This window comes from Sminthopsis crassicaudata, chromosome 1 (assembly GCF_048593235.1).
Source record: "Sminthopsis crassicaudata isolate SCR6 chromosome 1, ASM4859323v1, whole genome shotgun sequence".
NCBI classification, from domain to species: domain Eukaryota; kingdom Metazoa; phylum Chordata; class Mammalia; order Dasyuromorphia; family Dasyuridae; genus Sminthopsis; species Sminthopsis crassicaudata.
Genome location: NC_133617.1, coordinates 634,765,475 through 634,778,267, shown reverse-complemented (window position 1 = coordinate 634,778,267; position 12,793 = coordinate 634,765,475). Strand labels below are relative to the sequence as shown.

At 31.7% G+C, this 12,793-nt stretch overlaps 1 protein-coding gene across 3 annotated transcripts in view; it reads right to left on the bottom strand.

Moving 5' to 3' along the window:
* JAK2 (Janus kinase 2) overlaps positions 1-12,793 on the bottom strand; it is a 135,192-nt gene that overhangs the window by 20,461 nt on the left and 101,938 nt on the right. For all 3 annotated transcript variants that reach the window (XM_074282849.1, XM_074282850.1, XM_074282851.1), the window contains 5 exons: positions 11,078-11,205; positions 8,428-8,562; positions 5,638-5,725; positions 2,097-2,224; positions 11-149 (listed from right to left, as the gene is read on the bottom strand). In XM_074282849.1, coding sequence (XP_074138950.1) covers positions 11-149; positions 2,097-2,224; positions 5,638-5,725; positions 8,428-8,562; positions 11,078-11,205 — 618 coding nt within the window. The remainder of the gene's footprint in view (positions 1-10; positions 150-2,096; positions 2,225-5,637; positions 5,726-8,427; positions 8,563-11,077; positions 11,206-12,793) is intronic.

Here is a 12,793-nt window from a genome sequence, read left to right as displayed (position 1 = left end):
GAAAACTTACTGTCTTTTGGCAAAACTGTAATACTAATGCCAGGATCACTGAGCTTGATGAAAGGAGGATTTCCTGTCTTTCTGTCCTCTTCTCTGATTAGCAAAATGTTCTTAGTACACACATTACCATGAGTGAGGCTTTTTTCTTCCTATTTAAAGGAGCACACACATACATTAGTATTAATTTGCCAATATTTTGACTATGTTATGTGAAGCACTAATAAATTCAAAACTGAGAAACATATCTGAGATATGATAACTATTTTTTTTAAAGTTAAGAAAATATAAGATATATGTATCACTCTTACCCAAATTGTTATATAAAAACAAAACTTTAATAACTTTTTATTAATCTTCCCTAAATCTGAATTAACTGTCTCTATGTAAATAATGGGTAAAATGATACTTTTTCTTTTAAAGATTTGAGAATGTGATTTTTAATAGAAGCAATACATTTTTAGCTTGGGTGGCTCCTTTTTTTTTTTTTTTTTTTTTTTTTAAACTTTGTCCTACTTGCTTTTGAATATCGTACATTGGTCATATTGTGAAAAATTGCAAGATGTTTATTCTGTATACTCTTCTACATTTCAGGTAAAAAGTTGAATTTTCTATTTTTTTTATGCAAATGCAGGTTTTAATTCTTTTTTCCATCTTTTCTTCCTCTCATAGACCAGCATGGTATTTGTTTTCTCCACTGAGTTCCTACTTTGGTCATTAAGACCTTGTGCTTTCATTCTTGTTTACCCTCAAAATTGTGTCTAATTCTTTCTCAGATAATAGACTCAGAGTTGCTTTTTTCTTAAGCACATGTAGAAAACTGCTGCTCCAAAGAGTAATTTCTGAGATTGGAGTTTGAATTTTGCTTCACCTAGGTGTACGCCCTTCCAATAGAAAAAATGATGGCATGAGCCCTTTAGACCTTTGTCCCTCCCTATTTGGAGCCTGATTTTTGCCAAAAGAGAAATCATCTTTGTCTTTGTCTTGCCTTTTATCAGAAATATCCTTTCAAGTTCTTTTGTTGTCTAGAGCTTTTCATTAAACTTCAAAGGAGAAAAAAACCTAAATTCTGCAAATTCAGTGTAACCAAAATTTTTCAACCAATCTGGATTACTTTGTTCACATGATAAATATGTTGAAGTTGGAGTCAATCTTTTGAAGAAATCTTTGATGGAACCTTGCCACGCTGGAGGGCAAACTGCCTAGAAAAGCAGTACAATGTGTCAACTTAGGAACATATATTTGATTAAATTTGGGTCTCAGAGCAGTCTATGAAGTCACCTTTAGTGTATTAAGTGATGATCATCACTAGATCATTTTTTATTAGAACAACTGATTAATTTGGGAACAAAAGTATTTTCCTTTAACAACATCCTCAGACTAGAGAATGCAAAGGTATTCCCTTTCTTAAATACCTTTTTAATTTATATTGGAAAAATATTATGGTTTATTTAAAATAATAATCATCTTGTCCATTCAACAGGGATTTGTCTTGCTACCTGAAGCTGGGTCATTGTGCTTTATTGGAACTCATTTTCAAATGATCAAGTTATTTTTCCTTCAATCTGCTTCAAGACATTGTGAAAAGCTTTTGTCATCACCATATGTTATAGTAATGAAATATGTTTAGTTAACTAATGCTTAAAGATTCCAAAATGAAATGAATTCACAAGCCATATGTGGGACCATGGATAAATAAATCCCTTCTCTCTTTAAGGCTCAGTCTTCATCTCTACAAGAAAAGTTTAATCTTAACAATGGCAAAAGTATTTCCCAATTCTGAAATTTCTTTAAAAATGGGTAAGAAAAGGGTGATGAAATTCTATTGCTGTTAAATTTCTGCATTTCTGGAGAAGATATATTTTGAACTTGACTGTTAATGACAGAAGGACTATCCAATTATTTTAACAATGACTTTATTTTAGTCTAAACAATTGCATGAGTACCCCAATAAATATTCCTTGAATGAAAACTTCTCTCTCTCAAGTTCTCTTTTGGATTTTTTGTCTCATATTTACATTTTTCTTGTTTTCTATTTATAAGCAAAGGTAAGTCTACCATGCTATAAAACAAAAGGAGATTTTTATTTGTTTACTTACAAGAAAATGCATAGCCCATGCCAACTGTTTGGCCACTTCAAGCTTCCATAATATGTTTATAGAATTTTTATTCTTTTTTAGGTATGTGTCCAATGATCCAAATTTCACAAATTCTTGAACTAAAATATCTAAAAAGCAAAAGTATACAGGTATAGTTGAAAAAATACCAGTTGGACATTTATAGAACATATCATACATGGATATTACACATAAAATAAAGACACAATTAAATAACATAAGAAAAAAAGATTAAACATAACCAATTTTAAATCCTTTTATTTTACAATAGTTGTGCAATAAAATCTAAGTTATGATATATGTAATATCTTTATTTTATTATACAGTAATTCCTAATGTTATTTACTATTTAAAAACTGCTACATATTCAATTTTGGTTGAAAAATTTCCACAATAGTCTTCCTTTAACAGAAGGAGCAGCCCAAGACACACAAAAAATTTATGTTAATATATCTATATACAAAATACAGTATTAAGAGTAATTCATTATTCATTTACTCTTTTTTCCCCCCCCTAAAGCTGGGGTTAAGTGACTTGCCCAGGGTCACACAGCTAGGAAGTGTTAAGTGTCTGAGACCAGATTTGAACTCTGTTCCTCCTGAATTCAAGGCTGGTGCTCTATCCACTGCGCCACCTAGCTGCCCCCTCATTTACTCTTTCAGTGAAGTCAATTTTTTATTGGGGGAAAAAAAGAGACATTTTCTTTAAAAAAAAAAAAAAAAAGCCATTGGCTTAACTTGAGAAGTGAAATTCACTTAAGCGATATTAGTTACCAAGGTCAAAGATTCACAAGACTTCATACTTGTTTCTAAATCAATATCATCATCATTAAACCTTGATTGCTACCTGGATCCAGGACTTATTTGTAATTATCCAATGATTTCAAATTTGAGTATGACTGTAACATCTCTTAAATATGCCCTTTCTTCTGATTATGTCATCATTCTGATGCAGGCTCTCATCAACTCACACATAGATTACAGAAACAGCTTTTAAGCTAGTCTATGTGCCACAAGTCTCTCTCTACTTTAATTCCTTTTAATGCAGCTGTAAAAATGATATTCCTAAATCAGAGACATAACCATGTCATACAAACGACACTGACCTCCTATCACCTCTAAGATCAAACCTAAAATCTTCAGTTCAACATTTACAGCATTTTTGGCTTAGGATCCCCTTCCTTTCCAGTCTTCTTAAATATTACACCTCCTCTACCAATTCTAATTCAGTAACACTGAGACATTTCTTCCCTTGGCTCTAAACATTTTCTCAGGAAATGAGAAAAATAAGCTTATAAAACTCTTTCTTCCTTATTTCTACCTCTTCACTTCCCTGTCTTCCTTCAAGTCCCTCCTTCTAAAGGAAGCCTTTTCCAATCCCTTTTCATTTTAATGCCTTCCCCTCTGTTGATTATTTCTTATTTATCCATTACATAGCTAGTTTATAGATAACTCATTTGCATGATGTTTCCCCTATCAGATTGTGAGCTCCTCAAAAACAAGACTGTCTTTTGCTTTTTTTGTATCCCTTATACTTAGCACTTAATAAATGCTTTTTTAAAAAAATAATTTTATAATTATAACATTTTTTGACAGTACATATGCATAAGTATTGTTTTTTTTACAACATTATCTCTTGTATTCCCTTCTGTTCCGAATAAATGCTTTAATGATTGTCACAGTAGGCCCTAACTAAATAACAAATTATATCTGCCAGATCAAACTTTTTAGTGTCAGGAATCCTTCAAATTTTTAAAAATTTACTGAAGACTTACTAGAGAACTTTTGCTTAAAATGTAGGTCATATCCATCCCTGTTAATAATAGTATTAGAAAATAAAACATCTCCGACCTTGAAAAAGATATTGGGGATCTCTGGGAGCTTGAGGACAGTGTACTAGATTACAATCTCCTTGAGAGCTAGAAACATGCCTTATTTAATTTTCATATTAACTCAATTGCACATAATAAATATTTAATAAAATGTTATATATATTAAATGCTAAAATAAAATGATAGTTTGTTCTAAAAATGTTTTAAAAAGTGAAAGATGCAAATTCATGTTATAGCTTTGAAGACTGTATCATGAATGAAAATAATTTTAAAAACAATTTGAAGTAGTCATTTATATTTGTCATGCCAACTTCAATATTTCAATGAAGCTATGATCTCATGGACATACACATTTCCCCATTTCTGCAATCCAGTGACAACCTCTTTGTTTTTTCTCACACATGATAGTAAATCTTCTCACTCCATGAATTTTATTCTTCCTCTTCCATTTCCAATTCCTGGTTTGCCTAACTTCCTTCAAGTCCTAGCTAAAATCCCATCTTTAAGCAAAAAAATCTTTCCCAAACTCTCTTAATGCTAATTTAGAAGATCAATAATTTTAGATTATCTGCAGTTTATTCTATTTCTTGCTTGTACATAGTTTTTTGCATGATATTTCTTTCATTCCACCATAATCTCTTGGAGAACAGAAATAATCTTTTGCCTTGATTTGTATCCCCAACACTTGGCACAGTGCCTCACATATAGAAATCACTTAACTTTGATTTGAAAATAAACTATACTCATCTTTATAGCTTGAATAATTTTTATTCAGGTTCTTCCACAGAAAATTCACAAAGGATCCACCTAACATACAAGAGATCTTCTTCTTTCTATGTATTTTTACATTTTATTGTACCAATATCACTCTAGGGCCCAGCATAACTTGCCATTGGGACCAACCTAGGTGATAGCCTAATTTAGCCATAATAGCCTGTCATACCTTGAGTGAAAAAAGTGGTTCTGTTATATGTCTGTAAATGAGTCTGCTTCCTTGCACTTTGAAAATCAATTAACATTTCCTTTTTTGTACTAAAAAAGGGAAATAAGGTACAATTAACATAGAAATATTAAATAATAAAATTTTATTTTTGACTTTTTTGCAGACTTGGTTTAGAATTCCTAATTATATTTTGCTTATTCTAATATTAAAAATATTTAGTATATACTGTATGCAAAGAAAGAAAATTTAAAAGCAAGCTGGATGAAATGGAAACAAACTTGTATTTTAAAAAATATTGTGGAATATCTTTTCACGGTCATGGGCTTTATAAACTATGATTCTAGGGTCTAGATGAGTAAATATCTAATTTAATTAGCTTTGCTAAAATACAGTCACGTAAATGTTTCTTCTACTCACCCTAAAGAACTGGTGAGTGAACTTTTTAAAACAAATGATCAGATGCTGACATCTAAACAGCTATAATCACAAGAAAAAGTTGATGTTTTTAAATAGTACTCTTTGGTTCTAGAATTTTTAATGGGTTGAAAGAATTTTATTTAAATCTCTATAGAACTGATTTTCTATTTGGAAGGTTGACTAAAAATTCCTATATGTCTGGGTTTTTGACAAATTACAATTTCTATGTATTTAGCTATTCTTCTGAAAAAGATATTTCTGTGTCTGCAGAATGGATATTCTTAACAGAAAGAACATGAAGTTAACATAAAATGACCAAACATTTTACTTACTCTCTTCTCCACAGACACAGACTCCATAATTTAATACGAGATGCTTGTAAGAAAGCTGGCTCATCATGCTTGCTGCTTCAAAAAAAGACTAGAAGGAATTAAAAAAAAAAACAGTAAGAGAAGGAAGTTTACTAGGTGATAAGAGTGTGCTGTGATATCATGTACAATTTGGTGTCTATAGAGTTTATAGGCCAGGGGTTCTAATGGGATGTGTGTGAGGGTTCTATGTGATGTTAATGGTATGATATTTACTAACAGCAATTAACAATTATCTATTACTATTCTTAGCATTTCAAGTAAGTCAGTTGACAAGTATTTACTATATTCCATGTACTCTGAAGATACATAAAAAAGCAAAAAAAAAAAAAAAAGTTCCTGCCTTCAAATAGCTCATATTCTAACAGAGGAGATAACAGGTAAATAATAATACATTTTATATTTATATAGACACATATATATGTGTATATTCATAGTATATGTGTATATATACACATACACATGCATGCACATGTGAATATGTATGCAGTACTATGTATATATTAAGTACACATAATTTCTCTTTTTTATTTTAATTTTTTCTTTTTTTTTAACAATATTTTCATAGTAGATGGATGGAAGTAATCTCAGAAGGAAGATGCTAGCAATAAAGGAGATTGGAAAAAATCTGCAGAAGGCAGGATTTGAGCAAGTCTTAAGGAAGCCAGGGACACAAAGACATAGAAGAAAACAGGGAGAACATCCTAGAAATAGGGAGAGGAGATGGTAGTTTGTTTGCAAGTAGGCTATTGTAGTTGGATTAGAGTTCATAGAAGGGAGTCAAGGGTGCAAAAACTGAGAACATATAAAGGGATCATCAGGTCATGTTACAGGAAAACACTAAATTTTATATTTGATCCTGGAGATAATCAGGAGCCACTGGCGTTTATTCAATGTAGATATTGGGGGAGAAGAGGAGATGTCACAATCAAACCTTCATTTAGCAAAATCACTTTGGTAGTTGAGGGGAGGATGACTTAAAGCAGAAAGACTTGAGAAAGGGAGGCCAATTCACTGGCTGTTGTAGAAGTCTATGTAAGAAGTGATGAGGTTCTGAAGTAGGGTGATGGCTATGTGAGTGGAGAGAAGAGGGTACATATTAGAGATTATGAGATAGCAGAAATGGGAAAATTTGATAACTGATCAGATATGTGGGGATAAATGATGAGTCAAGGATATGACTAAGGTTGTAAATTAGTGAAAGGGAGGTGGTCACCTCAACAATAATATGAAAGTTCAAAAGAAGGAAGGGTTTGAGAAGAAAGATGAGTTTTGTTTAAACATGTTGAGTTTTAGATGCCTAAAGCACATCTAATTTAATATGTCCCAGAGGTGATAATTAGATCACTTGCCAAGAGATAATAATCAAATCTATGGAAACTGATGAGATCACCGTGAGGAAAAAGAGAATGTCCATGATAGAATTTTTAGGGACATATATAATCAATAGGTGACATGAAGATCTGGGAATCATTTGTATAAAGATGATAGTCGAACCTATGGGAGCTGATGAGATCATTGCAAAATGGAATAAGAGTTCCTAATCTCTTTGACATAATGGATAACCACTTGGCAATCTGGTGAACTTACAGAAATTGCTCAAAATAATGTTTTTTAAATACATAAAATACAATTTTATAATATAATGGAATTGCAAATAATATTACAATTACTTATAAATTGTAAAGGAAATCAATTATATTGAAATAATTACCAAGCCATTAAAAAAAAAAAAGTTCATGGACACAAGTTAAGAACACAGGGAAGAAGAGAGAAGGCGGCCCAAAGCAGAGTTTTGGAGAACACCTTTGGTTAGAGGGTAATTATTAGGTTGGAGCTTTTGCCCCTTCTCCTAGGGCAAAACACCACCACCACAAAAACTCCTAAAGTCAAAGATGAGCTTACCCTTAAAGTGAGGATTTATTTTGGAAAGCTTCCAAAGTTAGTCTGAGTTGTGGATAGCAGTAGGGAACAGAGGTAAGAAGGCCCCATTAGTGATAACAGTAAACAAGAAAGATTCATTGCTTTACAATTGGAAAATCTGGTATACCACTATAGGAAGTGACAATTTGGGTAGGGAAGGATCACTATACCTTACTGCTCCTGGATGTCTTGGGTTCCTGGTAGTCTAATATAATACTTGCCTAGCCTAGTACTTCTGTCCTATGGAGTCATTTGACATGTCACAATACTCAGAAGAAAAAGTTAATACTAATTAGTTGAAAATATATTTCTTTTACAAAGTATATCCTAACTTCAGTCAATAAGAATGATGAGAAAAAGTTGTTTTAGGGATTTTAAAAAATTATTATTACATTAAAGAAGAAAGGGGCACTATCCTGTAAGAGGACTAGTAATGAACAATGCTATCCATCTCCTGGCAGTAAGATAATAAATTAATCTGCAGAATGAGATACATTTGGGGGAATTTGTTTTACTTGAGGCAGCTGGATGGCAGAATAGATAGAGTACAAGGATTAGAGTCAAGAAGAGTCATCTTCCTGATTCAAATTTAACTTCAGATGCATTAGCTGTGAAACCTTTGGCAAATCATTTAACCCTTTTTGCCTCAGTTTCCTCATCTGTAAAGAAAAAAAAAGGTTTGCCAAATGGGGTCACAAACTAAAAAAAAGTCAGGAAATAGCTGTAAACAAAACATCATAACTATTACATAATTCCACAACAAAATCAGATGAATTAAAAAAAAATTAAATTACCTTTCAAGCATATTAACTACTCAAATAGGATACAAACCTCTGAATAATTTCTATGTGCTTTATCCAGAACTTTTAAAAGGACTTCTGTTTCATGGAGCTGGCCATAGTCTCCTATTTCTCTTCTTACACCTTTAAAAATCTTGGTAAAAGTGCCTTGCCCAAGGCTTTCATTCTTAAAAAAAAAAAAAAAAAAAAAAAAGAGAAAGGTAAAATATGGAAAGAAAAAATATTAGAAACCAATAAGAAAGTAAGTCAAATATGAAAGTGAGATATACATATTTTCTAGTTAAACTAGGATTTAGGATTCTATCAAGCAATTTTTCCATTTCATTAAACAATAATATAAGAATGAAAACAAGGGCAATAATAGCACATGTGATGTTTACTGAAATACTTCAACATACTATAATCCAGAGAATTTATAATAGTCCTACAGTTTGACATAGGAATAAACTATACTAATATAATTAATTTATTATACAGTCTCCAGTTAATTTAATATAAAATTTATTACAATTATACAAAAAAATAACAAGTTCCCAAAGTATTGGCAATTTCATTTTGAAAATAACTAAAGAAGAATGTTTGTTAGTTTCATTTAAAACTAACCAATTGCTTTTGTGTATTTTAATTCCACTAATTAAAAATAAGAAAGACAGCTTATGTCAGGTTACAAGACCATACTTTTTATTTAACTTGTAAGTCAAGTTTTAACTATGGAGCTCTCCTCTGCTTTTGCTTTCTCAGATCACTTAACTTTTTCTCAAATTCAGAAACAGTATCACACATAATTTTTTTTCCATCTCTAGACTGAGACTTATTGAAACCAGGTAGGGATAAATTCTACATTCCACCTCTGAAAAGATTTTGAAAGTTTGGACAGGAAACCTGCCTTCTATAATTTAGCTTAGTTTTCTATTTCATGACCATGGATCACAGGAAAGGTGGCAGTTGGACTTTTGTTTGGGGAACAAGGTAAGGAAGGACAGTAGTATGCTGGCTATGTAATATACTGTAATTAGCTCAGTAACTATTAAGTCACTTTGTATCTTAGATTAGAAAATTCAAATGATACAAATCAAATTTCAGATCATTCACATTTAAGAGTGAATTGGCAGATGAGTGAGACTAGGTTTGGTTGGTCCAAAGGTTCCTACATCCAGTGAAAAATCTTCGTCAAAATGCCAAAGGTAATTATTTTAAAATTTTGCTAAGAAATGAACTGATTCAGTATACTGAAAAAGCACATTATCACAAGGTGAACCAAAATCTGGAGAGGTCCTGAGACTAGTTATATTGTCTCATTGTCCTTGAAAAGTCAAAACCTTTTGGAACTGCTGCAATAAAGAACCCATCTGGCAGGTTAATCTTCTCAAAGCCAATCCTGAGCTCACTGAATCTGAATGGAACCAGATTAATCCTGTAGGGAACGCAATGACCATCTGACAGTACATCAATCAATCAACATTTATCAAATGCCTACTATGTGCTAGGCACAGTGATAAAGAATGGGAATTCTGCCTTTGAGGAGCTTATAGTTTAATGACATACCTAAGAGTCTCAGGGCAATTATATATCCTGATTACAAAACAAGAGAAAGAAGAGCAAGGATGCAAACACTTGAAGTTATTATAAATTATAGAGGAAGAAATGTCTCTGGGAAAAATTGTACCTTACTTTCTGCATTGGTCTGGAGAATTCCAATTCAGACATGGCAAAGTAGGAATCAACAATATGATCTATGGGTCAAAATAGCTTATGTGATCTAGGGTGATATTAAGGCAAATTTTGAGAAAGAGGTGAAGGACCCCTTGTGTTTTGTTCTAGACAGCTCACATCCAGAGTACCGTTTTTAATTTGGTGTGTCACAACTTAGGGACACTAATACAATGAAAGAGGAACAAAGAAAGATAATCAGGATAACAAAAGGCCTTAAGCAAAGCAGTGAAGGAAAAAGAAATTTAGCACAATAATTTAAGGAGAAAACAAGGTCAATGGGAAGTCCATTCTATAATGTTATTTGAAAGAACTAGTACTATTACTCAGTTTGGAGAAGTCTTGCTAAATGACCACTTTTCAAAGAAGGTGATGGTGGGGATTTCTTCTAGGTATGGGTTAGACAGATGACATAGGCTCCCTTTCAAATCTAAGTATTTATGATTTTGTGAAATATGCAATAGAATCAAGATATATTTGAGGAAGAAGGGATCTTAGACTTTATCTCGCTCCAATCCCTCATAATTTATAGAAAAATGATCTGAGTTTCACAGAAGTGATTACCTAGCTTACATAAGGACTGACAGCACTGAGAATAACAAAATCTAATATTCCCAATCTAATGTTCTTTCCACTACCCTCTGATATCTAGGTATAGACTTTTTCATCATAGAAGGTAAAAAGAAGCTCCCTTTTAGGTCCAAAAGGAAAAGCGAATCTAAATAACTTATACTTATTACTTTTTTTTGATGATTTCCCAAGTAAAACTTAAGTTTAAAATTACAGTTCACTATTAAAACTAGCAGTATATTTTCTCATTCCTAATTCAAGTTTAATAATGTACTGGCTACCATGTCTCTTCAATAACAGGAATAAAATAAATGAACCAAGTTGAAAGAAGACATTATTTCAAAGTAGGCATCCAAATTTTAAAATTTTAAATAGAAAATTGTCTGCATCCAATGACTTACAAATATTAAATCTTCATTTCTGATTTTATGAAACACCATTTGGTTCACATTATTATGCCTCTGCAATGTTGGTGATGTGGGAACATCAGAAATGCCATTACTCCTAAAGACTAGAAGATTTGATTTATCTAGAAAAGAGTCAAAAGGAAAAAGAATTTGTCAATAATATAAATTAACTGGTCATCTAGCACAGTACCTTAAAAAAAAAAACCCAATGTAAATTATTGATAATATTAAAGAAAACAATACATGATAGGTACTCAGGATGATTACTGATCTTTGAGATGCTTCATTAAAATATTATTAGGTCTGAAACTTATTCATTAAATTTGATCCTCAAATATTTGAACGAAAGGTATATTTCCAGAAAAATGAATAAACAATTCATGATTAAAGAATTAAAATCATTTCATCTAAAATATAAATAGATATTATTTTTTCAATGTAATCAATGACTATTTTCAAATATTTACTTCAGCAAATGACATGCTTTTTTATTCCTTCAGAAGGAAAAAAAAATAGTTTGTATTTATTCCTGAACTTGTAAATTACTGGTACATGTTAAGTGCTAGAAACTTGTTAAGAATAAGGAGATGGTAAGATCAGAACTACAAGGGAGATGTGGAAAGGTTTCAAATGTTAATCCCTTGATTCTATCCAATGTTGCTTTGGTGATATGGGAGTGAATAATACTTTCTACTTTTAGGACACTTCCTTTTGTTGTTTTTTAAACAATTTGGGGTACTGTGAAATCTATAAAGTGCAGTCAAATAACACTTATCACTGCATTGTTTTTAGTTAATGACAATGTTATACAATAGGTCTTACCAGTTTTGATAGTTAGTCATTATCCTCTAGGACAGCTAGGTGGTATAGCAGTTATTAGAATATAAGGCCTGAATCATCTTCATGATTCAAATCCAGCCTCAGACACTGAATAGCTGTGTGACCTTGGGCAAGTCACTGAATCATGTTTGCCTCAGTTTTATCATCTATAAAATGAACTGAAGAAAGAAATGGTAAACCAGTATCTTTGCTAAAAAAAACTCCAACAGGGGTCCTGAAGAGTCAGACATGATTGAAAAATGACTAAATACATATTATTATCTTCCTAGCAGTGGTTAGATTTAAATTTCATTTCCTGTGGAAGCATTTATTTATTTCTATTGTTTGTTACTTTTGCTCTGGGGGACATTATGTGCCTACATTTCAGAAACAGTTCATATGATTTGAACATAGTTGGATGATTAATGGTTTCACAATTCTCAAATTGTATGAAAAATTTCACTTGGCTTGACCCTTTTTGACAGTAAAAACTAGATGACACTTCACTGTTCAACTGTAGTGGAATCTGAAAAGGAGCCACCATTTTGAAAATTGTCACTGACAACAAATCTATCTTAGTTACTGAATCCTTCTTCCTCTTCTCTGTTTTCCACCAGTCTCACTGATCTTTTATTACATTTCTCTTCATTTCCTTGATTAATGCGATTTTTATGCATTTTTGTTCTGGGAAGACAAATAATTTCTCATTTTTTTTTCTAATTTCAGAGCTACAGAAAGTGAGTCATTGAAAAATTAAATAGAAATAGATTTACTTTCAGTAATGTATAAATATGTCTAGAACTAAAAATTTAAATACAAACATCTTTACTCGTAGTAGCATACAAATGTCTAGAAATACTTCTCATTAGCTTAGCATATACATACTTAATA